The sequence below is a fragment of the Lepidochelys kempii genome, chromosome 13 (assembly GCF_965140265.1).
Source record: "Lepidochelys kempii isolate rLepKem1 chromosome 13, rLepKem1.hap2, whole genome shotgun sequence".
NCBI lineage: Eukaryota > Metazoa > Chordata > Testudines > Cheloniidae > Lepidochelys > Lepidochelys kempii.
In genome coordinates, this window is record NC_133268.1 from 19917972 (window position 1) to 19944008 (window position 26037).

The following is a 26037-nucleotide window of genomic DNA, read 5'->3' on the forward strand; positions in this document are numbered from 1 at the left end:
CAGAGCAACGGCAGACAATCGTTCCGCGCCTTTTTTCTGTGCGGCCACCATACCATGGCAAGCATAGAGGCTGCTCAGCTCACTTTGGCAATTAGGAGCACATTAAACACCACACGCATTATCCAGCAGTATATGCAGCACCGGAACCTGGCAAAGTGATACCGGGCGAGGAGGCGACGTCAGCGCGGTCACGTGAGTGATCAGGACATGGACACAGATTTCTCTGAAAGCATGGGCCCTGCCAATGCATGCATCATGGTGCTAATGGGGCAGGTTCATGCTGTGGAACGCCGATTCTGGGCTCGGGAAACAAGCACAGACTGGTGGGACCGCATAGTGTTGCAGGTCTGGGACAATTCCCAGTGGCTGCGAAACTTTCGCATGCGTAAGGGCACTTTCATGGAACTTTGTGACTTGCTTTCCCCTGCCCTGAGGCGCATGAATACCAAGATGAGAGCAGCCCTCACAGTTGAGAAGCGAGTGGCAATAGCCCTGTGGAAGCTTGCAACGCCAGACAGCTACCGGTCAGTTGGGAATCAATTTGGAGTGGGCAAATCTACTGTGGGGGCTGCTGTGATGCAAGTAGCCCACGCAATCAAAGATCTGCTGATATCAAGGGTAGCGACCCTGGGAAATGTGCAGGTCATAGTGGATGGCTTTGCTGCAATGGGATTCCCTAACTGTGGTGGGGCCATAGACGGAACCCATATCCTTATCTTGGCACCGGAGCACCAAGCCGCCGAGTACATAAACCGCAAGGGGTACTTTTCGTTAGTGCTGCAAGCTCTGGTGGATCACAAGGGACATTTCACCAACATCAACGTGGGATGGCCGGGAAAGGTACATGACGCTCGCATCTTCAGGAACTCTGGTCTGTTTCAAAAGCTGCAGGAAGGGACTTTATTCCCAGACCAGAAAATAACTGTTGGGGATGTTGAAATGCCTATATCTATCCTTGGGGACCCAGCCTACCCCTTAATGCCATGGCTCATGAAGCCGTACACAGGCAGCCTGGACAGTAGTCAGGAGCTGTTCAACTACAGGCTGAGCAAGTGCAGAATGGTGGTAGAATGTGCATTTGGACGTTTAAAGGCGCGCTGGCGCAGTTTACTGACTCGCTTAGACCTCAGCGAAACCAATATTCCCACTGTTATTACTGCTTGCTGTGTGCTCCACAATATCTGTGAGAGTAAGGGGGAGACGTTTATGGCGGGGTGGGAGGTTGAGGCAAATCGCCTGGCTGCTGGTTACGTGCAGCCAGACACCAGGGCGGTTAGAAGAGCACAGGAGGGTGCGGTACACATCAGAGAAGCTTTGAAAACCAGTTTCATGACTGGCCAGGCTACGGTGTGAAAGTTCTGTTTGTTTCTCCTTGATGAAACCCCCCGCCCCTTGGTTCACTCTACTTCCCTGTAAGCTAACCACCCGCCCCTCCTCCCTTCAATCACCACTTGCAGAGGCAATAAAGTCATTGTTGCTTCACATTCATGCATTCTTTATTCATTCATCACACAAATAGGGGGATGACTACCAAGGTAGCCCAGGAGGGGTGGTGGAGGAGGGAAGGAAAATGCCACACAGCACTTTAAAAGTTTACAACTTTAAAATTTATTGAATTACAGCCTTTTTTTTTGGGCAATCCTCTGTGGTGGAGTGGCTGGTTGGCCGGAGGCCCCCCCACCGCGTTCTTGGGCATCTGGGTGTGGAGGCTATGGAACTTGGGGAGGAGGACGGTTGGTTACAGAGGGGCTGCAATGGCAGTCTGTGCTCCAGCTGCCTTTGCTGCAGCTCAACCATACACTGGAGCATACTGGTTTGGTCCTCCAGCAGCCTCAGCATTGAATCCTGCCTCCTCTCATCACGCTGCCGCCACATTTGAGCTTCAGACCGCCACTTACTCTCTTCAGGCCGCCACCTCTCCTCCCGGTCATTTTGTGCTTTCCTGCACTCTGACATTATTTGCCTCCACGCATTCGTCTGTGCTCTGTCAGTGTGGGAGGACAGCATGTGCTCGGAAAACATTTCAGCGCGAGTGCGTTTTTTTTTTCTTTCTAAGCTTCACTAGCCTCTGGGAAGGAGAAGATCCTGTGATCATTGAAACACATGCAGCTGGTGGAGAAAAAAAAAGGGACAGAGGTATTTAAAAAGACACATTTTATAAAACAGTGGCTACACTCTTTCAGGGTAAACCTTGCTGTTAACATTACATACATAGCACATGTGCTTTCGTTACAAGGTCGCATTTTGCCTCCCCCCCACCGCGTGGCTACCCCCTCAACCTTCCCCCTCCCTGTGGCTAACAGTGGGGAACATTTCTGTTTAGCCACAGGCAAACAGCCCAGCAGGAATGGGCTCCTCTGAGTGTCCCCTGAAGAAAAGCACTCTATTTCAACCAGGTGACCATGAATTATATCTCACTCTCCTGAAGATAACACAGAGATAAAGAACGGATGCTGTTTGAATGCCAGCAAACATACACTGCAATGCTTTGTTCTACAATGATTCCCGAGTACGTGTTACTGGCCTGGAGTGGTAAAGTGTCCTACCATGAAGGACGCAATAAGGCTGCCCTCCCCAGAAACCTTTTGCAAAGGCTTTAGGAGTACATCTAGGAGAACCGTGAATGCCAGGGCAAAGTAATCCTTTCACATGCTTGCTTTTAAACCATGTATAGTATTTTAAAAGGTACACTCACCAGAGGTCCCTTCTCCGCCTGCTGGGTCCAGGAGGCAGCCTTGGGTGGGTTCGGGGGGTACTGGCTCCAGGTCCAGGGTGAGAAACAGTTCCTGGCTGTCGGGAAAACCGATTTCTCCGCTTGCTTGCTGTGAGCTATCTACAACCTCATCATCATCATCATCTTCTTCGTCCCCAAAACCTGCTTCCGTATTGCCTCTATCTCCATTGAAGGAGTCAAACAACATGGCTGGGGTAGTGGTGGCTGAACCCCCTAAAATGGCATGCAGCTCATCATAGAAGCGGCATGTTTGGGGCTCTGACCCGGAGCGGCCGTTCGCCCCTCTGGTTTTCTGGTAGGCTTGCCTCAGCTCCTTCAGTTTCACGCGGCACTGCTTCGGGTCCCTGTTATGGCCTCTGTCCTTCATGCCCTGGGAGATTTTGACAAAGGTTTTGGCATTTCGAAAACTGGAACGGAGTTCTGATAGCACGGATTCCTCTTCCCAAACAGTGATCAGATCCCGTACCTCCCGTTCGGTCCATGCTGGAGCTCTTTTGTGATTCTGGGACTCCATCATGGTCACCTGTGCTGATGAGCTCTGCATGGTCACCTGCAGCTTGCCACGCTGGCCAAACAGGAAATGAGATTTAAAAGTTTGCGGTTCTTTTCCTGTCTACCTGGCTAGTGCATCTGAGTTGAGAGTGCTGTCCAGAGCGGTCACAATGGAGCACTCTGGGATAGCTCCCGGAGGCCAATACCGTCGAATTGTGTCCACAGTACCCCAAATTCGAGCCGGCAAGGTCGATTTAAGCGCTAATCCACTTGTCAGGGGTGGAGTCAGGAAATCGATTTTAAGAGCCCTTTAAGTTGAAATAAAAGGCTTCATTGTGTGGACGGGTGCAGGTTTACATCGATTTAACGCTGCTAAATTCGACCTAAAGTCCTAGTGTAGACCAGGGCTCAGGTTTAGTTTCCATCTCTTTGGCAGAAAGGATTTAAACAAGACTCTGCCATCTCTCGGGACAGTGCTCTCACCACTGAGCTTTGGGATAGTGTGATGTGGTGTCCCCTGCATCTTTCATGTTGGAGCTGTTGGCCTTAGGATATACCCCTCTTGTTGGCATTTCCCATTGGCTAGCTTAGGTGACTCCCCACCTAGCATGCTGACTTCCATGGATCATATTGTAAAGTGCCTCTTTTTTCCCATGTATTGTACAGGGAGCCTAGGTGCCTAAATCGGCTTTGGGAATCACAGTGTTTGTTCCTGTGATTTTCTAGGCCCCTAACAGTTAGTTAGGCGCTGTAATGCTCTGTGTTGAAACACTCAAGTCCCCCAAAAAGAACAGGAGTACTTGTGGCACCTTAGAGACTAATAAGCTCTAATAAATTTGTTAGTCTCTAAAGTGCCACAAGTACTCCTGTTCTTTTTGCAGATACAAACTAACACGGCTGCTACTCTGAAACCTGTCAGGTCCCCCAAGTCTCATTGCTTATGAAACTCCAAATAAGAGCCTATCTGCATCTTTAGACATCTAAATACTTTTAAAAATCTGGCCTAGAGCCTTAAAGGTAAGATGAGGAGCTTGAATTTGGTGCAGAAGTGGACCCAGTGCAGGGACTAAAAAGGGGTGAAATGGTCAGAACAGTACGAGAGGAAGATGAGTTTGGTGGTGGGGTTTTAAATGGAATGGAGGAGAGTGAGAGGTGTGCCAGGTAGGCCAGAGAGAAGCAGAATCTAAACAGATGATTACCAAGACCAGGACAAATTTTGGCTGTAGGGATAGAGTTTGGGTCTCTTTAAATGTATTTTAAATTTCACAGGATGACCTTCATTCACTCCACAGGAGGTAGTCATAGGGAAAGGGAAAGCGTTTAGCTCCCAAGCAGGGAGTTGAACAGTTCAGCTAGGTCAAGTAGCTGGGTACACTGCTTATGAGGTCTTGTGCTCCACAAATATTCATTTTGATTAACAGGATCCTCTACACATACTTGTGGATGATTCTGTGTATTTAAATTCTTGTACTATGTTCATCACCACGATATCTGAGTATACAAAACACATCATGATGGCATGTCTAAGATTAGTGACCAGTTTAGGTTAGGGATGTAAATATCGGTTTAAAAAGTTAACCAGTTAAATATTAAAATTATTTTGTTTAACCAGTTAACCAAGGTAGCTGGGAGGGCCTGGCACGGTGGGGTCTGGAGTCTGGCTCAGTGCAGTGTGGCCTGGGCTGAGGTCTGGCCAGCCAGAGCTGAGCTCCCGCCCACTCCCGCCAGCTGGCGCAGCGCAGCCAGGGCTGGGGGCCTGCTCCAGCTGGGACTGGAGTCCTGCTAGCTCAGCCAGTGTGATACAGCTGGGGCTGAGCTCTGGCAGGCCAGCACCATGCAGCCAGGACTGGGCTATTGCTGGCCGGCGCGGCCAGGGTTGGGGGCCCTCTATGTCCGGTACTGGGGTCCTGCCGGCTCAGCCAGTGCAGCTGGGGCTGAGGTCCAGCCGGCATTGCACAGCCAGGGCTGGGCTCCTGCCAGCGTAGCCAGGGGCCTGCTCCGGCCGGGACTGGGGTCTCACTGGCACAGCAGGGCTGAGGCCACTCCAATCCAAGCCTAATGCTTACTGGTTAAGCTTTTACATCCCTAGTTTAGGTACAGAGTTCTGCTCTAAACTAGAGACTCATCTTTTATACCCTCAGAAGACAGTATATTTCCTCAAATGCCTTTTGTTACTGAGAAAGGTCAGCATACATTTGATTAACATTTAAGACACTTGTGCCATCTGCTGGAAATGACATGGATCAGCAGTACCATTTGCAAACTACCTTTTATTACAGGACTATCATTTAATTTCATCATTCTTATTAAGTCCTGGGAAGAGGACTAACAAAAACAGGTTATGCTATAGGCTGCAGAAGAGCAAACATCTGTTCCATCCACATATGCCACTACCTACAGATGCCTGCCTCAACCCTCTTCTGAGGAGACCGCCACAAGGTGTGAAAGGTCTGATATTATATACAGGTGCCTAGTTACTTGGAACAGTATACAAATACAAAGGTATTGTCAGGTACATGGGTATCCAATGCTGAATTGCTCTACTTGGGTAAATATGCAGATATTATTTACACTGTATGTAAATTATAGATAAGTATCTTTCCAGATGTACTGCACTGCAGTTTAAGCTCAAGATCCTTGTTGTTTTGTATGTCTTTTGATGGTTACAAATTACTGAAGCCAAAAGTGCCTCAAACAGGTTTTGGAACTATCTAATGCAAGCTGAGAACCATTTCATTTATCTTATTCTGTTTAGTAGCATAGTAGAGTTTTGTCTTGTGAGACAAAGGTTGTGATGTGTTGTCCTGCTGCTATTGTTAAACAACTTTTTCCCCTTGTCCCTGGAGGCACAAATTAGAGCAATCACAGGGCTGCTCTAACTTACACTGACTGGAATGGCCTCCTAAGGGGCCTTGTGCCCTAAATTCCTTCAAAGCTGCATGGCCTTGCAGCTACCCAGCAGTCTATCAAGTGCTGGTGCACTTCAGGTGCCCCTCCCCCAATGCCTCTGCCTTGGAGCCCCTGACCAGCTGGGAGAGCAGACGGGCAGGTAATGGAGTTTGCTGGCTCCAATGGAGTGAAAGGGGTGGTTGTGAATCAGTGAGTTCAGAAAATAATAAATAGGGAGGCGCTAACTTGTGAAGAGCCTTGACGGTACAGACTTTAAACTTGTGTTTGATGTGATGAAAAAGGGGGAACCAGTGGAGGGTCTTGAAGATTGGGGGTGAGAGGGAAACCCAATAAAAGAGTTGGGGGCAGGGAGAGGGAAACACAATAAAAGAGTTCTAGGAAGACAGTTTAGCAGCAATGTTCTGAATGGGGCTGAGAGGCGTAAGGTTACAGAAGGCAAAGCTAGGCCAGAGAAGAGGCCAAGACAGTAGTTGAGATGGGAGAGGATGAGGGCATGGACAGGCAGAGGGGAAAGTCTGGAGCTTGGAAACACTAAGGAAAAGCAGCAAGATTCAGATATGGCCTAGACGGGGCGTGAGGAAAGGGGAACAGAGTAGGAAACAGAGTGCAGGTCTGAGGCTGGGAGATCAATGATGATGTCATCAGCTCCCCTTCACCTCCCATCCTGTTTCAATTACCCCATCCCCTCATAGCCTCCCCACGACCCCAACCCCTCTCAGTCTCCCATCCCCTCAGCCTCCCCACAGCCCCACCCCTCTCAGCCTCCCCACAGCCCCTCTCAGCCTCCCCACAGCCCCACCCCCTCTCAGCCTCCCCACGACCCCACCCCTCTCTATTACCCCATCCCCTCTCAGCCTCCCCACAGCCCCACCCCCTCTCAGCCTCCCCACGACCCCACCCCTCTCTATTACCCCACCCCCTCTCAGCCTCCCCACAGCCCCACCCCCTCTCAGCCTCCCCACAGCCCCACCCCTCTCTATTACCCCACCCCCTCTCAGCCTCCCCACAGCCCCATCCCCTCTCCGCCTGCCCAGCTGCACTATCCCCTCCTTACGCACCCACCCAGCCCTCACCTCCCCGGTTGCCATAGCTGCCGAGAGGTTTCCTTACCCGCCCACGCCCCCCGCACCGCGGCCCCTCTGGCCCAATGGGGAGAATGGGGCGTGTCCCGGCAGCGGAAGGGGCGTGGGGCTGGCACCGGAAGGGGGTGCTGGAGCCGCCGCAGGGTGTGTGCGGTAGCGAAGCGGCCGCCGCTCTCGGAGTCTCCTGAGCCGCCCGGGACCGAGGTGTGAGCCCTCCGCCAGGTGAGGGTCTCGGGCCCATCGCCCCGGGGACAGCGTACGGGGGGTGGGAGTCGCGAAGAGGCCTCGGGGCCTCGCCCCTTCCCTCCTCCCCGTGGGGGAGGCAGGGCGCTGCGCGGCCCGACAGGCCCAAGGGCTCGCGGAAGTAGGAGGGGGCAGGTCCCCTAGCCTCGGCCGGCCCAGCTCCTCCCTCTCTCGGGGGTGGCAGGGCCCGGGGTGGGAGGGGCAGGCGGCGGGCAGAGGCCTTCGCAGGCCGCGCTGGGGGGCGGCCCCCCACCCCGGGCTGCAGTGGCTCGTGTCTCTCCGGGGAGCCGGGCGGGGAAGTGGAGCCGCCCAGGTAACGGTGTGACCCACTCCCCTCCTGCCAGGCTGCCGCAGGGCCTGAGCTGGCAGCACCGCCTTCTCTAGCCTCCCTCAGCCCAGCCCCACCTAGGCTGAGTCACCTCCCCCGAGGGCTAGGCTGGCCTCGCACACCTGTGTGCAGCAGGCGTCGCTGGCAGGGGCTGCTCCCTTGGCCGTGATTGCCACCCTTCGGCTCCTACCGGCTGGGAAATGAGCCTCCCCCTTCCGGTCTGATTCTAGGCCTCTCGTTCCCAAGGCTCCCTGCGATCTCTCCGTCGTGGGCCAGGATGCCCAGCTGCCTGCACTGGGGGCCCCCGCCCTGTTGCTGCACACAGATCAGATTCCTGTGCTGCAGGCATTGCCTACCGTGAATAAAAATCTCTTGCTGTGTTCAGGAGATGGCAATAATGTCCATGGCACTTCATAGCATCCTTTTCACATAGGTACTCGTGGTGTTGTTTCAAACAAATAGGGAGGAGGTAAGGATGCAGCCCTGATATCTTTATAGAATAATAGGTGGGTGTAAGAGCACAGATACAGTGCCTAGCACAATGGGGTCCTGGTCCATGACTGGGACTGCTAGATGTTATAGTAATACAAATAACAAAGGTGGTATATTATTTATTACTAGCCTCTGCTGTGGCACAAGGCAGAACTAAATGTAGGCAGGCACGAGGAGGAAAGAATACTCGTTTGGGCATCAGGCACAACTTGTAAGACTTCTTAGAAAAACCCATAAACTGCCCTGATGAGGTTGTAATCCACAGATGTTATCTTGTATAGTGCAAGTATCAGTGCCATGCAGACATTGTCACTGAGTGAAGATTCCAACTAAAATGTAGTAGTTTATTTCATTTAGTCTTTTTGAAGTTACAGTAACTGTTCCAAACAAGGAAGCAAACTGAAAGATATATAATACTTTAAAAGCTAAATTGTACTGTACATGTAACTTCAATAGCTTGAAAACATTTATAAGGCTGTAAAACTTTTATAGCTTTAGGAGTGGTTAGGTTACCTAAATCAGAAGTCTCATGAACTGTCTCAGAGCATTTTATGCAGGAGGATGTATCTTTTTTGATAGTTCCCCAGAACAGAGTCCATTTAAAAAAAAAAAAAAAAAGCCTTGAAAGTATAAATTCACCCTTCCAGAGGGAGAAAACACTATTTATTTTTGGGTCTTAGATCCCAAAGTGGGGGGCAACTAGCAAATAGCTGATTGCAAATGAAGTGTCCTGGCCATGTACCTATATTTAGATTTTGAGTTAATTTGATATGCAGGAAGTGAAACACCATTAAAGCAAATGGGGTCCAGTACACGCTTGCACACTCAGTTTTGTCAGTGCACCATCTTCTGACCTGCAATATCCTTGCTATTCTGGTTCTCACTAGCTTTTAAGCAGAGCAGGCTAAGTGTGTGGTTTTTGTTATGTGCACAAATAGACTAGGATGAGACTGAGTTGGAAGGCACAACTGGCACATAAATAAGGTTTGGAACTATGTTCTTCAGACAGAAGGCTAGTGTCCCGATACATATTACATTAAAACTAAAGCATTGCAGCGGTATGGCTTTTTATTTTGCAACAGACTTATCCCATCCTGTAATAGAAATACTTTCACTTTAATATTAGTGAAGGTGATTTGCTGTAATATGAACACATTTATTTTGGCATGAGTTTTACACCTGAGGGAAGATGTTTTTGGGGGAAACTCACTACTTTCATTTGGACCCTAGCCAGAAATGATTATAATAGTTGGAACAAAATTCTAACCATGTTAAGTACATTATATACTTTCCTGTTTCCACTTGTAAGTGTCCTTTATTTATATAGCACTATAGATGTGCATAATAGTTTGGACAGAATGAAAGGTCCCTACTCCAAGGCGTTTACAATCTAAGGACTTGCTTACATGGGGAAATAGCCTGGAATAGCTAATATGCAATACCTATTCTGCATTAGCTCCACATATGGACACTCTTATTCTGTAGTAGGGGTGTCTTTGTCCAATTTAGCTTAATTGACCTTGCAAGTGGATTAAGCTAAATTGAAAAAAGACACTCTTTTAGGGTATATCTCTACAGCAATTGGGAGATGTGACTGCAGCACATGTAGCCATACCTGGCTCTAACTCGCCCATTAAAAATAGCAGTGAAACTGCAGCGGCATGGGCTTGTCACCTGAATACATATCTAGTGTCCCAGAGGGCTTGCACTCAAGGGCTAGCCTGTGCTGCCTTGGCTTCAATGCTATTTTTAGCTAGCTAGCTAGATCAAAGCTAGTTAGGGAATGCATATGCATACTGCAGTCACACCTCCCGACTGCTGTGTAAAGGTACCCTAATGTGCGGAGCTAGAGTGGAATAGCTATTGGGCTTTAAATTCACAACCTAGCTTATTTCACCCTAACTTCCCTGTGAGGACACGCCCTAAGTAAATAACATAGCAAGGGGTGACAAAAAGATGTGGGAAAAGGGTTGTGTATATATAGGAAGGTGATTGTGCAGAAAGAGATCATAAGGCTTACTTATTGACAGTTTTTTCTCTCAAAGTTTTAATGAAGATTTTGGGGCAGTGTTTGGAGTGGCAGAAGGATGACCAGATGTCACAGTTTTATAGGGACAGATCTGATATTTGGGGCTTTGTCTTATATAAGTGCCTATTACCCATCACTCTCTGTCCTGATTTTTCACACTTTCTATCTGGTCACCTAGGTGATGGGCACATTGGAAAGCTAACTGAAAGAAATGAGTTTTGTTGGGGGTTTTGGAAGAGAGTAAGGCTGCATAATATAAGGTTGGAGAGGATATTCCACATGTTATGCTACCTGTTTAAAGCCCTAGAATATGGAAAGTGCGTTTTATTAATCTTACTAGTCAACCTAATGGTGATCGAGGAGAAATCTAGCTTTCTGTGTTTGGGTAAAATCTTACTGGGAATGTACAATTTTCTGAAATGTCACTTTTTAATAATACATACTACCATGGGGGGGTACTTTATTTCCATTAGCTTGGAGTGATGAATGGATTTTTTTCTTTGTGGAAAGGCAATGAATGAGAAATTCTGATGTCAGTGAGTAATCTGTATTTAGTTTCCAGTGTTCTTCCTCACCACTCCTAAATCCGTAGGTCAAGATAAAGAACACAACTCTAGCTAAATGGGGGGGGGGGGGGGGGAATGGTATTAAAAGGCAAACAGGCTTCTTGTATTTAATTTGTAGGGAGCTGAGGAATGAATTGATTTAAAGAGTACACATCAGCAGTGGTGCCTGCTGTGTGAGCTGTATGGTGGATATCATCTGCATCATCCAAACTGTCTCTTATCAATACTACAGTTGTTCTTGCATTAGCATGCACATGACTAAATTATGAAGGAAGCCTTTCCTTTTGTTTTGGAGGCAATTGCCTCCTTTTGAATCCCCATCTAGGCTCCAAACTTATGGAACTGGAGTGTGGGATGCTATGTAATTGATATGGATTTTTCATTTGGGGGTGAATTGCCGCATTAATGTCACCAGCTAAAACCAAATCAGATATGTTGAGGGGCTGTTCACTTTTGGTAGGTAGATCTGCAAATATCTCCTATACTATTCTTCTGCTCTTCCAGTACTAAATTTTGTAGCAGTTTTGTGATGGGAATAAATGCATATGAGTCTGAAACTACCAAACTTATCCCTTGTGACCAAATCTAGATTTAAACTAATTTCTCCAAAAGTGAAAGGTTAGTGTATTAACCCACTTTTCTGTCTGACTTCTTATTGACGTATATGGCAAACCAATAATTGCATTCCTTTCTTTCCCAAATCTTTTCTAATGGAGAAATGTTTGTCTAATTATTTCTACCTAACAAGCATTAAAACTATTTAAAAAGGATCAATGACCTATTTGGCATCAAAAGAGCAGGTCATTGAAAGCAAACTTCAGGACAGTGAAGGCTTATTAGTACTGTTTTGCCAGTTCAATATATTATGTAAGTCAGATATTTTTCATTGCCAGTTTTTCATCTACTTTCTACAGTGTTTAAATGCAGTTACATCTGATCTGATTTGACGGTTGGTCTTGAATAGCTCATGATGGTTGGAAGCAGCAGAGCCTATAAAAGCAGGCATGATCACTGTCAAGTAACTTGGGCCTAAAATATGGTTTATCATAGATCTCTTGTAATCTGGTGGGGAATGTTGAGTGTCTAAACATTTTTATCTCAACTGTCATTAAAATTTACATAAATCCCAAATTCACCACCTTTGTCCTTGCTTGCAAGTCCTGTGGGTTTACTTTGACCTTGGGTGCCCTTTCTAAAATGACTGTGGCTTTCTCCCGCTCCTTACTTCCCCTCTCACCTAAAGGAGCCAGGGGCAGCTATAAACTAGTGTCTTTTACAGATACCTACCTCTGGCAGTACAATTATTAAAAAGAAATCCAATCCAGGTCATGTCTACATGAGCAAGCAAACTCAGCTGAAACCTTTTAATTCCCTTGTAGACACAGTTTAATACCTTTAAGATCGCTTGACCTGGTTGTGGTGTTGGACCCTAGGCTAGACAGGACCTAGATATTTTCTCAGCTTGCAGGAGTGGGAAGAAGGGTGATGGCTTCAGTGGTTAATACATAGGAGCGTTAGATTCAAAGTTCTGGTATCTGAGTGCTTACTGAGTGCTTCCAACCTTTGAACACTCTGGTTGCTGGCATTCTTGATCAGAGATAGGATGCAATCATTGCCTTTTGGAGGGGTTCTAAGCCCTGGTTTAGCATGCTCTTAAAAATCTGAAAAGCACTAGTGTCTCTCACCTTCTACTTAGAATTAACAAGCCCTGTTCTCAGAACTCTTCCATGGCTATGACTTGCAACAGCCCCACCCCTCTCCCCAAAAGTATCTATGCTACATTAGACAATTCCTGTCAGTCTCTCACTACAGTCGTTGTTGAATGTACTGCTCTTAGGGCTTGGCTACACTTGTGAGTTACAATGCAATAAAGGAGCCCCGGGTGCACTAGCTCGCTACCCGTCCACACTGGGAAGGTACATAGAGCGCTCTGACTCCGTGGTTACAGCGCTGCTGGTACTCCACCTCGGCGAGTGGAATAATGTTTGCTGTGCCCCCGCTGGAGCGCCCCAGCACCAGTGTGAACGAGGTGTTGTGTTACTGCGCTCTGATCAGCCTCCGGCAATGTCCCATAATCCCCTTAAGTCAAGTGGCCACTGTTGTCATTGTTTTTGAATCGCTGCAGGAATGCGGATATGCCCTTCGAAATCTCCGTTTCTGACAGCCGGCTGCTTATCTGCTCCGAGACAAAGCAACCATTACTGTGGAATGCTGTGTGTGAGAGAGAGAGGCGGGGATCGGGAGGGGGGTCTGCTGCTGTCTGAACTTACAAGACAGCATGCTGACATGCTCTCAGCCCCCCCCAAAACCCACTCTCTCTCCCCCCACATACACACCACATACTCCTTCTCACACTCCACCCCACCGCCCCCCCATTTGAAAAACACATTGCAGTCACTTGCATGCTGGGATAGCAGCCCATAATGCACCACTCCCAAAGCCACTGCAAGTGCCGCAGATGTGGCCTCGCCAGTGTGCTTGAAGCTGTCAGTGTGGACAGACTGCAGCACTTTCCCTACTGCGCTCTCGGAAGGCTGGTTTAACTCAAAGTGCTCTACATCTGCAAGTGTAGCCATACTCTTAATTGCAGGTAATCACCACTGGTGCCTTCCATTTGTGGCCTAAGAACATGTCCAGCCCAGGCATCCCAGAGATGCTTGTTCCAGGCTGTGGCACACTAATCTATTGTTAGGAAGGACACAGCTTTCAGCTCCTTTATGGGAGGGACCAGCTATAACTGATAGTGGCTTTTTTGGTTTGGTTTTTTTTTTTTTTTTCAAACGTCACTCCTTTCCTTGTGTCTTTTTTTTCCTTCTGGCAAACACTTCCCTCTTATGGAGCCCAAGTCATCATAGCTCTGCAAAGCCCTTCTCCAAGCTTCTAACAAGGTAAGCAATGGAGAATCAAGTCTCTAACAGTGTTCCTTTATACAGCAAACCCTTCAGTGAGAGTGATGGTAGGTGCGTACTGCCAGATTATCCACATTTTGGTGTGGGGCAATGCCTTTCTTGGAAGAAAACACTGTGGTATTTGAATTATGTTAAATTCGTTTTACTGAACAGCACTTCATACTTTTGTAGCAAACCTACTAACAATAAAAGATTTTAGGACAAGTTAAAATAGTCAAATCAACGAATAAATTGAGGCTCCAACACTGGCATCTCAGACTCTGGTACAAATGTACACAATTAATGAAGTTCTTATTGAAGAAGTCAGACTTTTTTAGTAAGTAGTGTGAGCTGTCTTTAAGATGTACACATAATTTAGACAGTCCAATAACTAAGGCTAGATAACATGTTTTGTATGTCTTGTACTTGCGTTTGGGTTGAACAGTCAATTTTGTCAGACTTTCTTCTGTACCTTCTCTATGCCTTTCCCTATTCCCTCTGTGGTTTCCCTAATGTACCCTTAAGTGAACCCACTGACTGCCATGAAGGGACTTGCATTTAAAGATAAATATATCATATTAGCATCGTGTTAATAAACCCTCCACAGTTCCTAAACTGAACGCTGCACAGGTGATTTGTTTTGCGATCCATAGCACTACTTGTGCTGTGCTACTGAAAAAGTACAGCTAGAATATAACACAAACTTTTTTAATAACAAAATGCAAACTTCTTTAGAACTACTTGTCTCTAAATTTCAGCATGCAGACTATTTTTCAAAACAAAAATCCAAATCATATGGTAATGGTATTGTGTAAACTGCTTGTGGTAAACCTAAAGGTGACTACAATGGAAATGCCTCAAGAGGCAGTGCAGGTTGAAGAAATTGGAGTCATACAGTTATGTGAGATATTTTAGTATTTATGGCTGGCTTTCATACACTATAAAACACTGTTTATATAGACATACTTTGATCTTCAAATTAACAGTGAAAGTTAGGGGGTCCCCAGCTGTGAACTAGTTACTGTGTTAAGCATGTAAATTGAATTCATTTCATAATTGAAAGTCTAGCAATTTGGGATGCGGCAAGAAGGTGGTGGAATATTGTTGACTTGAAATACAGAGCACTGCAACTCTACATCATTAGTTCATCTGAACTGGTTCATGCTGGTTGTAATAGTGACCAAAAAATGTTGCTATTTGACTGATCTGTCTTTTCAACTTACATTTTTACTAGGCAGTATATTTATTAAGGCTATATCTACGCTGTGCGCTTAAGGGAATGATTCCCCTGCTCGCATATACGTACTTGTGCTAGCCCTTGTCAAGCTAGTGCAAATATTAATAGCAGCGGAGCTGCGGTAGCGTTAGGGGCAGTGGAGACACGGCTTAGCTGTTTCGAGAACGAACCCACCTGAACCTCATGGGTATATACTCAACATGGCTAAGCCATGCCTCCACTGCCATTATCCTATTCAGATTATCATCATCATTATCCAGATATCTGATGCTATCTATACTTATGCTAGCTCAATGAGAGCTAGCGCAAGCATGTGTCAGCGAGCAGGGAAATCACCCCTCTAGCTTGTAGTGCAAATGTAGCTTAAGTGTGTGCATTACAAAAAAAACCTGTCTCTCACTTGGCATCCTTACTTGGAGTCATCTTCTTTCATACGTCTTGGGTAGGTAACATGATTACAAATTTATATCTAAGTTTGATAGCCAGCACGTTGCTGCAGGCCCCCGGCAAAAGAACAAAGGGGACACTCGGATATGATGTGCTCCATCATTTGTGCCTGGTGACTACAGGTGTTTGCCTCATTTTCCATTTAAAGAGGGTTTGTCCACATATTCCATGAGATGTCCTGATGTGATTCAATCTGCATCAGTCTTTCCAAAATAAATCAAAACCTGGTGGTTCCTTGGCAGGCTCAGTGATGAGCTCATTTGGAGTCTGCAGTAGCCAGTGATACAAACCAACTACGTCTCCCTAGAGTCGAGCCTTCCTGCAAAGACAGAGCCATGTTAGTGAAGTAAAATAAGTTAACTCACTGTGGGTACCTATTTTTGTCTTTGGGGAGAGCGGCAATCTTAATATCAATTTGGCACCTTTTAAAAGTGCCATGTTCCACTGGTTTAAAAGCTGTGTTTGAAAGAGAACTAGACTTAATGCAGAACTACGTGTGCAAGAGGACTCCATTTTCTGGGATGGCTTCTTTCAGCAAAAAATCTGTATTGATCCAATGGCTCCCAGAACAGGCACATCCATAAGGTGACCGTGCATATACCACACAAGTCCTTTGTTCAAACTTAGTTGAATACATAAAAAGAAAAGGAGGACTTGTGGCACCTTAGAGACTAACAAATTTATTTGACCATAAGCTTTCGTGAGCTACAGCTCACTTCATCGGATGCAAAATATATTTGAGCATAAGCTTTCGTGAGCTACAGCTGACTTCATCGGATGCATTCAGTGGATGCATCCGATGAAGTGAGCTGTAGCTCACGAAAGCCTATGCTCAAATAAATTTGTTAGTCTCTAAGGTGCCACAAGTACTCCTTTTCTTTTTGTGAATACAGACTAACAGGGCTGCTACTCTGAAACCAGTTGTATACATGTTACCATTGTGCCTTGCAGACACATAGAACATAGCAGTGAGGAAAAGCCATTTTCCTTACTAACTCCAGCATCCATTTTCCTGAGGCAGAAGTTCTTAAACTGTGCTCAGTGGAGAGTTGGTCATATAGCATATGTCTGACCTTATTTCCAGCTGCTAAATTGCATTTCAAAAGAGATGAATGTTTCTTTCCACGTAAGCAATTACTTTACAATTGCATGACTGTCATGTGCCACATCCTTTCTCCCTCAATCTCTGTATTAAAATATGGTTGACATTGAAAATGCTGCAGGATAGCAGGGTTGATTGTCTCAAAAAATCTCATGTGTAGAGAAACACAGACATAAGAAATAATTTTCCTGTTAGGGCAGTATAAAAACATTTTCTCTGGTACCAAACACTGCAGCTTTATTTTGCTGTTTTAAATATCCACAGAAGCATTGCATTTTGCATCGAAGCAAAGGAGGGCTGCTCAATGACAGCAGGAGCTGTCCAGTGTTTCAGATACTCCTGCTCTAAGAACATTATTCCTGTCATGGAAGAGTACCAGAGAATACTGTAACATGAACAAGTCCTGGTTTTCTTTTTTGGTAACTGTTTGAACATGCAACCTTTCCTCTCAGACTTCTGGTATTGTTAGATTGGAGTCATGGTAAGATAAAGAGGATTGGAGGAGAAATCTGTCTGGGGCGGGGGAAAGATTGATATGATTGGACATAACATTAGTATTAATGTCACATTTGAGAAGGTAATGTTCAGGTTCTTCCAGGAGTGTGATTGGTTGTGATCCTTAAATGTTACAGAAGATGCTGATTAGGCCTCAACTGGAGTATTGTGTCCAGTTCTGGGCGCTACATTTTAGGAAAGATGTGGACAAATTAAAGAAAGTCCAGAGAAGAGCAACAAAAATGATGAAAAGTCTAGAAAACATGACCTATGACAGAAGATTGAAAAAATTGGGTTTGTTTAGTCTGGAGAAGATAAGATTGAGAAGGGACATCACAGTTTTCAAGTACATAAAAGGTTGTTACAAGGAGGAGGGAGAAAAATAGTTGTTCTTAACCTCTGAGGATAGGACAAGAAGCAATGGGCTTAAATTGCAGCCAGGAAGGTTTGGTTGGACATTAGGAAAAACTTCCTAACTGTCAGAATGGTTAAGCACTTGAATAAATTGCCTAGGGAGGTTGTGGAATCTCCGTCATTGGAGATTTTTAAGAGCAGGTTGGACAAACACCTGTCAGGGATGGTCTAGATAATACTTAATCCTGCCATGCATTCAGGGGACTGGACTAGATGACCTTTCGAGGTCCCTTCCACTCCGATGATTCTATGCTGCTCTTAGTGAAATAACCAAAATATAAAGTTAAACTCCTGCTAGTAACTCACTACATTGATCGGGAAGAAGACAGACTTCCCACTTATGACTTATGATCATGACTTACACTGTATCCCCTTTTACCTTTATCATTTGTTTTCCACAACCTGTGCAATCAAGATAAATTATTTTTTCTCCTTTTAAGGAATAACTATGGATAAAAGCGAGCTGGTACAGAAAGCCAAACTGGCCGAACAGGCTGAGCGCTATGATGACATGGCTGCTGCTATGAAGGCTGTCACTGAGCAAGGACATGAACTGTCCAATGAAGAAAGGAATCTACTCTCTGTTGCCTATAAGAATGTGGTTGGTGCCCGTCGCTCTTCCTGGCGTGTAATTTCCAGCATTGAACAGAAAACGGAGAGGAATGAGAAGAAACAGCAGATGGGAAGAGAGTATCGTGAGAAAATTGAGGCTGAATTGCAGGATATCTGCAATGATGTTCTGGTAATAATCCAGCAGCAAAAATAACAGTAGTTAGCATTGCACCAATTGCCAGGGAGGCTTAAGGAGCCTCACTTACTGAGATGCTAAAGATCCAGGCAGGAAGATAATTTCTTATGGCTCTGGGTAAAGAACTTGGCTGGGTTTAGTAATTGAGTCTTCTAGTTTCTTTCATGTAACTGTATTCAGTTTCTCTTAAAGTGCTATCACCTACCAAATAACAAAACAAAACCATCTACTAGCCAAAGGCACAAAACCTGTTAGGCAGAGATTAATATGGAAGATGATTGGGGGAGAAAGGGGAAGACACCAGAAGGATCTGTGGCCAGCTGCCCTGGCAAGAAGCCTATCACTTACACTCGGGTGCTCGGATTCTTAGCAGGGTGCTGTTCCTGTTTGGTGGGGGAGAGTGGGTGATAGATGCTCCTATGTCTTTTAATCACCTGAAATTTTAAGCCTCTACCCATATTTTTTTGTGGACAGGAGAGGAGCTAGCATTTTCCCCCACACCAGTTTCCTGGCTTCTCTGAAGTTAGGGGTTGAGGGATTCTGCTCTTTTGTGGTTGCCTCAGTCAAGATCCTAATGCATGTGAAGGGGAGAGGGTTCCTGGTACTCCTCTTGCAACCATTTTTGAGTCCTGTTCCTCTGAATACGCAAGTGCAGCCTCTGTTGCTAGTCATAGCTTTAGACAACTTCATTGCTGTCCACAGTTCTAAACAGCAGCAGTGAAAGTAATCAGACTCTTGTGAATCTCACGCTGCCAAACAGCAGCAAAATTACGAATAGCAGTGGAAGCCCTGGAGCTCTGTACCTGCGGACTCATGAACACAGCACTGCATCAGTTTGCATATGAAAAGCTGTCCTCGCAATCAGGAGGGCTATCAACTTTTTGAGAGCTGAAATTTTGCAGAAATGAATGGTATAGGCCCTCAACAGGGCAAGTTTCCCACTCCCCAGTGGATTTTTCTCTGCACTTTGGTAGTGGATAATAAACTTCATGTGTGTAGGTTTATCACTCCTGTGACTTTCATGACAAAAGCATCTGTGATGCTTCCTCTTTCAGGAACTCTTGGATAAGTACCTTATTGTCAATGCCACACAGCCAGAAAGCAAGGTCTTCTATTTGAAAATGAAAGGCGATTACTTCAGATATCTTTCGGAGGTGGCATCTGGGGACAGCAAACAAAGTAGGTAGAGTTAAAATCTTTTTACACGCACACACACGCCCCTCCCCTCCCCCCGATCAGAAGTCAAATGGTCACTGAGCAGAATGAAGTATGGAGAGAAATGTTTGTTTTCAGTGAGGAGTATTTATATAGATTTCAACGTTCACTAACTATTGAAAACAAGCATTGTGCTCGTTGCTCTTGTCATGCTTCTCTGGAGTGTCTTCCTCAGCGCAGATTGTCAGAAAACAGAGAAGACACCTCAAGCTGGTGGTGTGTTCTATAATTAGATTTCACCAAGCCAGTGACATATGTGAACTCCTGGATCACTATAACTGTCTTACCATGGAGTCACAGATAGTCCCTTTAGACTCTCCAGTCTATCTTACCACACAGGCAAACTGGACTTTGTGAGAAAAGGTCTCTTTAAACCAAAAATCACACCACATAAGGTTGCTCTCAGGCCCGAGAGACCAGTCACTTCCCCCCCCAGTCAGTTGGTACTCTAGATCTTATACCAAAGACCATGCTGGTAGCCAGTTATATAGTAAACTAACTAAAGGTTTATTACCTAAGAAAAGGAAATGTGTTATTGAGAGGTTAAAACAGGTAAAATATACGTACAGGTGACTCACAGTTTGTAATTCCAAATGGTGGCAGTGATGAAATAAACTTCCAGTTTCCAAAAAGTCTTTTCAGGATACCCAGGTTGTCTCTGGGGATCTCTGCTTTGTATCTAGTACACTTTCCCATACTAGTCCAAGCAGTCCAGAGGTGCAGGATCTTTCCTTGAATCCATACTTATAGCTTCTTCTCACAGAAAACAAGCTGACAGTGTCAGTACCCACATGTTTTTTTCTTTGACAGAGCGTGAGGAATACATTTTGAGTCTTTGACCTCTCATCATCATCACACAATGAGCACTTGCTTTGAAAATAAATCTTTTCTGTTAGAGTTCTTCATTTGCATTCTATAATGCTTCTTTCTCATTTGGGTTATTTAGTTACAGGGGTGTACACAATGTAAATGTTTGCTACTATGTTATAACAGGATACAGATACGTGAAAACAATGTAAGTAACATCCAATTCGTTTTCATGAAGTTAAAACATAAAGTACACTCTTATACATTTAACAATCACTTTGATCTATACTAATACACAAGTGAATAGGCCTAGGGCTTCGGCATGAGCTGGCACATGGTCTGCCAGTGTCGTAGCTCTGACCAAACCGCCCCCCCTTCACCCCCAAAAAACCCATTATAGGTGAGTCTCTGTAATTAACATCAAGCCAAACACACTGCCATCCCTCATTCAGCCTGCTCTGTCCCCAAATGTCTCTCCTCCCATCCCTGGAAAGGCTTTTCCACCTGTCTGAAAGTTCAGCAAATCCAGGATCTGGTAGCCTGAGAGGAGGAATGCATTATTTCCTCATGGAAAATGCCCTGCCAGTCGTACCCTCCTAATTATATCAGGGGATCTAGCTGAAGTAACTTCACTGGTTGAAGTAACTTCAACTTCACTTGAACTCTGCCTGGAAGTCCGTGGGCAGTCAGTGCTGTTCATGAGCAGGATCACAGGGCTACACAGTCCCACTAGAGCTTGTTGTGCTACCCATCAGCCTGGGGAGGGGGCACTCACAGTTCCTCTGTACTCCCAATTTTTAACCCATGGAGTTCAGGACAAGAGGTTGCCTCTTGGACCCTTCCTTCTCAGAAGCATTAGGGAATGGCTCATTAGGGAATTCCCACTCCCAAGTTTTCTTCAGCGTTTACCTTCCAGAACTATTTCCTGTTCCTCTTTTGGCTTCTAGCTTTTAAACACAATGCAGTTTGAGTTCAACAGTACTAACCACAACTTTGTCTGATGGTTTTTTAATCTTTGTTTGGGTTGTTGCATTTTAAATCTTATGAGCACTCCTGCATTAATAGCTTAGTTTTATTGTTAGATTTTTACCATTACAATTATTGAAGCCCTCTGTGCTTGTTTTTTACATGTAGATATTTATTAACCTTCTAATTGGAATTGTTACCAGATGTCCAAAGTTCCTAAATTGCCCAGAGTAAGATGATGATAAATAATCCTTACCTTAAATACACGATGATAAAATAAGAGATGTAGTGACTTACCATGTATTAATCTTACCGAAATCGCTTTTTACAGCAACGGTATCAAACTCTCAGCAGGCTTACCAGGAGGCATTTGAAATTAGCAAGAAAGAGATGCAACCTACACATCCCATTCGGCTTGGTCTGGCTCTCAATTTCTCTGTCTTTTATTATGAGATATTAAATTCCCCTGAAAAAGCCTGTAGTCTGGCAAAGACGGTAAGCAGACTCATCTTTTCAATATTTTAAACTATTGAAGGTGAAAACTATTAAAGGTGTACAGTACTACCTCTGAAGGTAATTTTGAGTGATCTATTCTTCTAAAAACAACTAGATTCTCCTTCAAGAGTACTCTGTCAGCGGGAGGATGCCTGCCTCAGAGCTGCTGGCCTCCTTTCACACTAATATCTGTATCTTAATATATTTTCACATAAACCAGCAAAAGCATACTAGACTATTGACAATTACCCTGTGAGGAATAAGACAAGCTGCCCTCTTCACACTTTCACAGGATTCTCCCAGAAAGTACTTGTTTTGGAAATTTTAAAATGTTTGTGTTAATCTAGAGTTCCTAAAACTGAAAATAATAACACTGTCTTTAGTTGAGCATATTTCAAAAATTTGATGGGGCAGTTTCTCCAGTGTGACTTTACCAGTGCTCTCCATTCATGACTTGTAACATCCCAGTCCCTCTTCAAAGACCAAAGCCGCTTTGGTTTGATTGGTGCGGCAAACTATTTGATGATTTAATTGTGCCCAAATAGATCACAAGTGAGTTCGTTTTTGTCTTTTACCTCTCCTTAAAATTAGACCAAATCTCTTTCTGAGAGGTGAATATCTCCATGTGGTATTTTTATTAGTTCACCTCTACTTGCTTCAATTGAAAACTGTCAACTAACAGCTTGGATAATGATGGCATTCAGAGTTACTTAGCATATACGTACAGTGCACTTTGTTCAGGGTCCTAATATTCTGTAGCAAGAAGAGATTTTTCCCTTGCAATGCACTTACTACTGTTAGTTCAGCTATTTAAGTTATTGGGCTGTAAATCAATCTGCTTTACAAATGTGGTTGCGTTTGTGATAGAAATCTATTTAAATAGAAAAGGGGGCCTTATTCATGGCAGCTGTCAAACATGCTGCATGGACTTTGATGGAAGATTTTATAAAACAAGTTGGTGGCAACTATGGTCATATTAGTCTTTAGTGGAAAGTACATTGTTTCTTCCACTGTCACACTGTTTGCTATGTCTTTAGTTGCCTTTCTATGTGCAGCAGATATGACCCTGAAGATACCTCTAATTTTTCAGCTTTAGCTCTACATGCCCACTGCTTCTAATTCAAACCTTTGAGCCCTCCATTTTTAGTGAAGACACTCTAAGGAACTTGTCTGACAATGCTGCTCTTTAAATGGGTGGGTGGGTTGGTTTTGAGCCATGTGAAGCAGTCCATTCTGTACACTTCTTGAATATTCTGTGCTGGTCTGGGAAGTAGGCCTGGTTCAAGAATTAATCTTAAAACTCACGTAACAAAATAGAATTCTTCCAGTCGGCCAGTGGCCTGGTCTTCACTTTGTTGTAGTTGAGCCTGGCTAGTACTTTTTTCTTTTGGGGAGAGGAAAAATACTCCTAGTTTTTTGTCTTTGTTTTTTTGTACCCCCTCCCCCCCACTGAATTTTAAATGTAATATGGGAAAATTTTAAGAAAAAAATTATCTGTGTAAATGAAACTGAATTCAGATGAGTACAGAATTTGAAAATCTGGTGTCTTTGCTCTGTTAAACTGTATTGCCTATTTCAGGCTTTTGATGAAGCGATAGCTGAGCTGGACACACTGAATGAAGAGTCTTACAAAGACAGCACTCTGATCATGCAGCTACTAAGGGACAACCTTACAGTAAGTATCACTGGGGCAAACTACTACACTTGTCACTGTTGTAAATGTTAGGCTTTCAGGCTCCAATAAATAGGCTTTATCATGAGAAGTTTTGTATATTCCTCTGCTTTACAAATCACTTCTCTTATGGAGAAACCACCACACCAACTAGTGTAATTGGACCTATCTGAGAGCCATTGCCTCTGTATGCTAAATAAAATGGCAGTTGCTGTACTAGCCCAAGTTAGTAAGCCTTTCTGCAATCAATTGTCATTGAAAGGTGCACTTTTATTGACCGTTTCCCAAAAGCTAACTTTCCTCCAGTGCGTACTGCCTGTAAGCTTCATTTGCTTTCTGTTCCTAAGCCTCCATCCAGCCTTCTGTTTTTAGTTCATTATTCTTTCTTTGCCACTAAATTCAACCATTTAATATTCTTCCATTAAGAAAATTGCACAACCTACAGCTAATTACCCCATCTCCCCTTTCCTGACAAATGTAATTAACTGCATGCTTTCAGCATAAACATGTGTTTGTATTTTCTTACAGCTATGGACATCGGAAAACCAGGGAGATGAAGGGGATGCTGGGGAGGGAGAGAACTAATGGCTGTCACGCTTCACTATATGTTCAATGTCACTCTGTATCCTACACATATATCCCTTTGTGCGACAAGCAAAAAGAATAGTACATCGACTTTCACAACCTCAACGTAGCAAAAACTGTCTGTGGGGTAAAAACAATTGGTTGGTGTTTTGTGTACTTAAAATGGAGATTGGTTATACAACTGCATTCTGAACTTATTATGAACATTTGCAGTTATGATTACCGTGTTTATATTTTTAACTCAACACTGTGATTATGGGTTTTGTAATTGCAGCTGACTTTACAAAACTCTTCCTGGTAGAAACTAGATATTAATTATGTAACTCTGGAAAGCTTAATCTGGCACCAAAATAGTCGAAGTACAATTCTGTTGTAAAGTTGTACAGAAAGTTATAAAAATTATATTGTGACACTGGGGCATGGAAGGAAAACAATCCATTGTATGGCATTCCAGTTCAGTAACACACTTCAGAGAATTAGTTTAACAGGCACACTCTGTAGACATTTTTTAACCAAGTTTGGTGCACTGCTTTCAGTCAAAAGCTCACTTTAAGTAATCTTACTTTTCTGAGAGTTCAGTTTTTTGGGAGTATAGCAGCCTAGGTTTCCAAATTACATTGGCAAGTAATTGGGGTTTGACTTTGAAAAATGGTCCAGTGCTCATTCAACATGCATGATTAAAACCCCTTCCCACAACAGTAAATTACTTAGTTACAACTCGGACTGTTCTTTAGTAGTAAGATTTCTTGGTGCATTACTGTCAACTTGCAACAGGAAAAGACTAATATTGTATGAATGGTCTTATTAGTTTTTTGGATAATACTGTTAAGAGTAAAATAATGCAAAGATTGGATTTCACTTAGGAGAATTAAAATCTCCTTGGGTATTCCCACTCTGAACTCTATCTGGAAAAATTTCTAATATTCCACTCTGCCATCTTTGAATTCACTTTATAGAAATCTTCCTCCCATCTGCTTTTAAACGTCATTAAAAAATTTCTGGACTCCTACATATGTTCCATTATTTGTGGATTATAAGTGATATCAGGGTGATGGAGAGACCTGAGTGTGCTATTGGACAGGTCTCTCACTCAGATGTTTGAGAGTTGCCAGTGCTGCTGTAGTCTTCAGCTCTTAATGTCTGCCACTTTAAGCCAGATCCTGGTATTACCTAAAATGTTCAAGATTTCCCATTATTTCGTACTGGAATGCAGACCTTACACATTTGTAATGCTTGTTAGGAACTTGTGATATTAGAACTCCAAATGTCCTCATTTAGTTGTGTTCCCAAACAGGTCCAGTCAGATAAGACCTCATAAGAGTTGCATGAATAATGCAATGGAAAAGATTAGGAATAGTCATCTATCAGTCTCCCAGTATCATCCCTTTACCATTTCACCTAGCTGTAGAATCCATCTGTTTGTCTGTCCATCTGTCTCCTGGAGAGAGAATTTCATGCACTGATTTTAAAACTCCCCTCTACTAGCTGAACAAATAGTGCAGTTAATACTTGGCGCTTGATAAATGCAGTAGTGATGAATGTGGAACCGAGCCTGTCTGTATATCTGGTAGCTCTTTTCGCTTTGTTTTTACTGACCAGTATTCTGCCTAAAGTTTGCTTCTGTGACGGTTATATTGCTAGCACACACGTGGTTGTGAGAATAGTATAGCAAAAAAGAAATACCTGGTTATTGATGTACTAGATTTGTGTATGTCTTTTAAACGGTTCTAGTTTCACCTTACACAAAATAATCAGGAAAGTGTAAAAGAATTCAAAAGTGAATAATAAAAAAAAATTTATCAGTTCCTTGTGGTTTTTTATCTTTGTCACACTTGTGGCAACAGAAAATTATGGTAGTAGAATCACCACCTCATTATTGTAATGTCCAGAATTTGGACTCTGTGAGACTTGACTCGAATTAAGTGGTACAAATATTTAAATCATTCCTTTCACTAAGAAAATGAAAAAAACTCTGCTACTGTACTCACTTCGTAGTAGAGGACACTGGTTCTGTTGCTTGATGTCCATTCTGTTAGGCGCATGCCTGTACATTTTCCTGTTGTGGGGGAGAGGAGGAAGAAACGGAACTA

At 44.2% G+C, this 26037-nt stretch overlaps 2 protein-coding genes across 4 annotated transcripts; one reads left to right on the forward strand and one right to left on the reverse strand.

The window, feature by feature from the left end:
- Positions 1-1623: 1623 nt before the first annotated feature.
- On the reverse strand, positions 1624-7440 carry LOC140897263 (uncharacterized). The gene is made up of 3 exons (XM_073309647.1): positions 7210-7440; positions 2696-3299; positions 1624-2109 (listed from the first exon to the last, which is right to left on the reverse strand). The coding sequence occupies exons 1-3, from the start codon at positions 7222-7224 to the stop codon at positions 2024-2026; spliced, it is 705 nt and encodes a 234-aa protein (XP_073165748.1). The 5' UTR covers positions 7225-7440; the 3' UTR covers positions 1624-2023.
- Positions 7307-25752, forward strand: YWHAB (tyrosine 3-monooxygenase/tryptophan 5-monooxygenase activation protein beta). Of its 3 annotated transcripts, none has more exons than XM_073309644.1 (6): positions 7307-7440; positions 17900-18201; positions 19263-19386; positions 21527-21690; positions 23270-23365; positions 23891-25752. In XM_073309644.1, exons 2-6 carry the CDS (start codon positions 17908-17910, stop codon positions 23945-23947), a joined length of 735 nt encoding a protein of 244 aa, XP_073165745.1. In that variant the 5' UTR covers positions 7307-7440; positions 17900-17907; the 3' UTR covers positions 23948-25752. The 3 variants fall into 3 exon arrangements, with proteins under 3 accessions (XP_073165745.1, XP_073165747.1, XP_073165746.1); XM_073309646.1 differs by lacking the exon at positions 7307-7440 and adding an exon at positions 7668-7774; XM_073309645.1 differs by lacking the exon at positions 7307-7440 and adding an exon at positions 13668-13764.
- Positions 25753-26037: the final 285 nt, after the last annotated feature.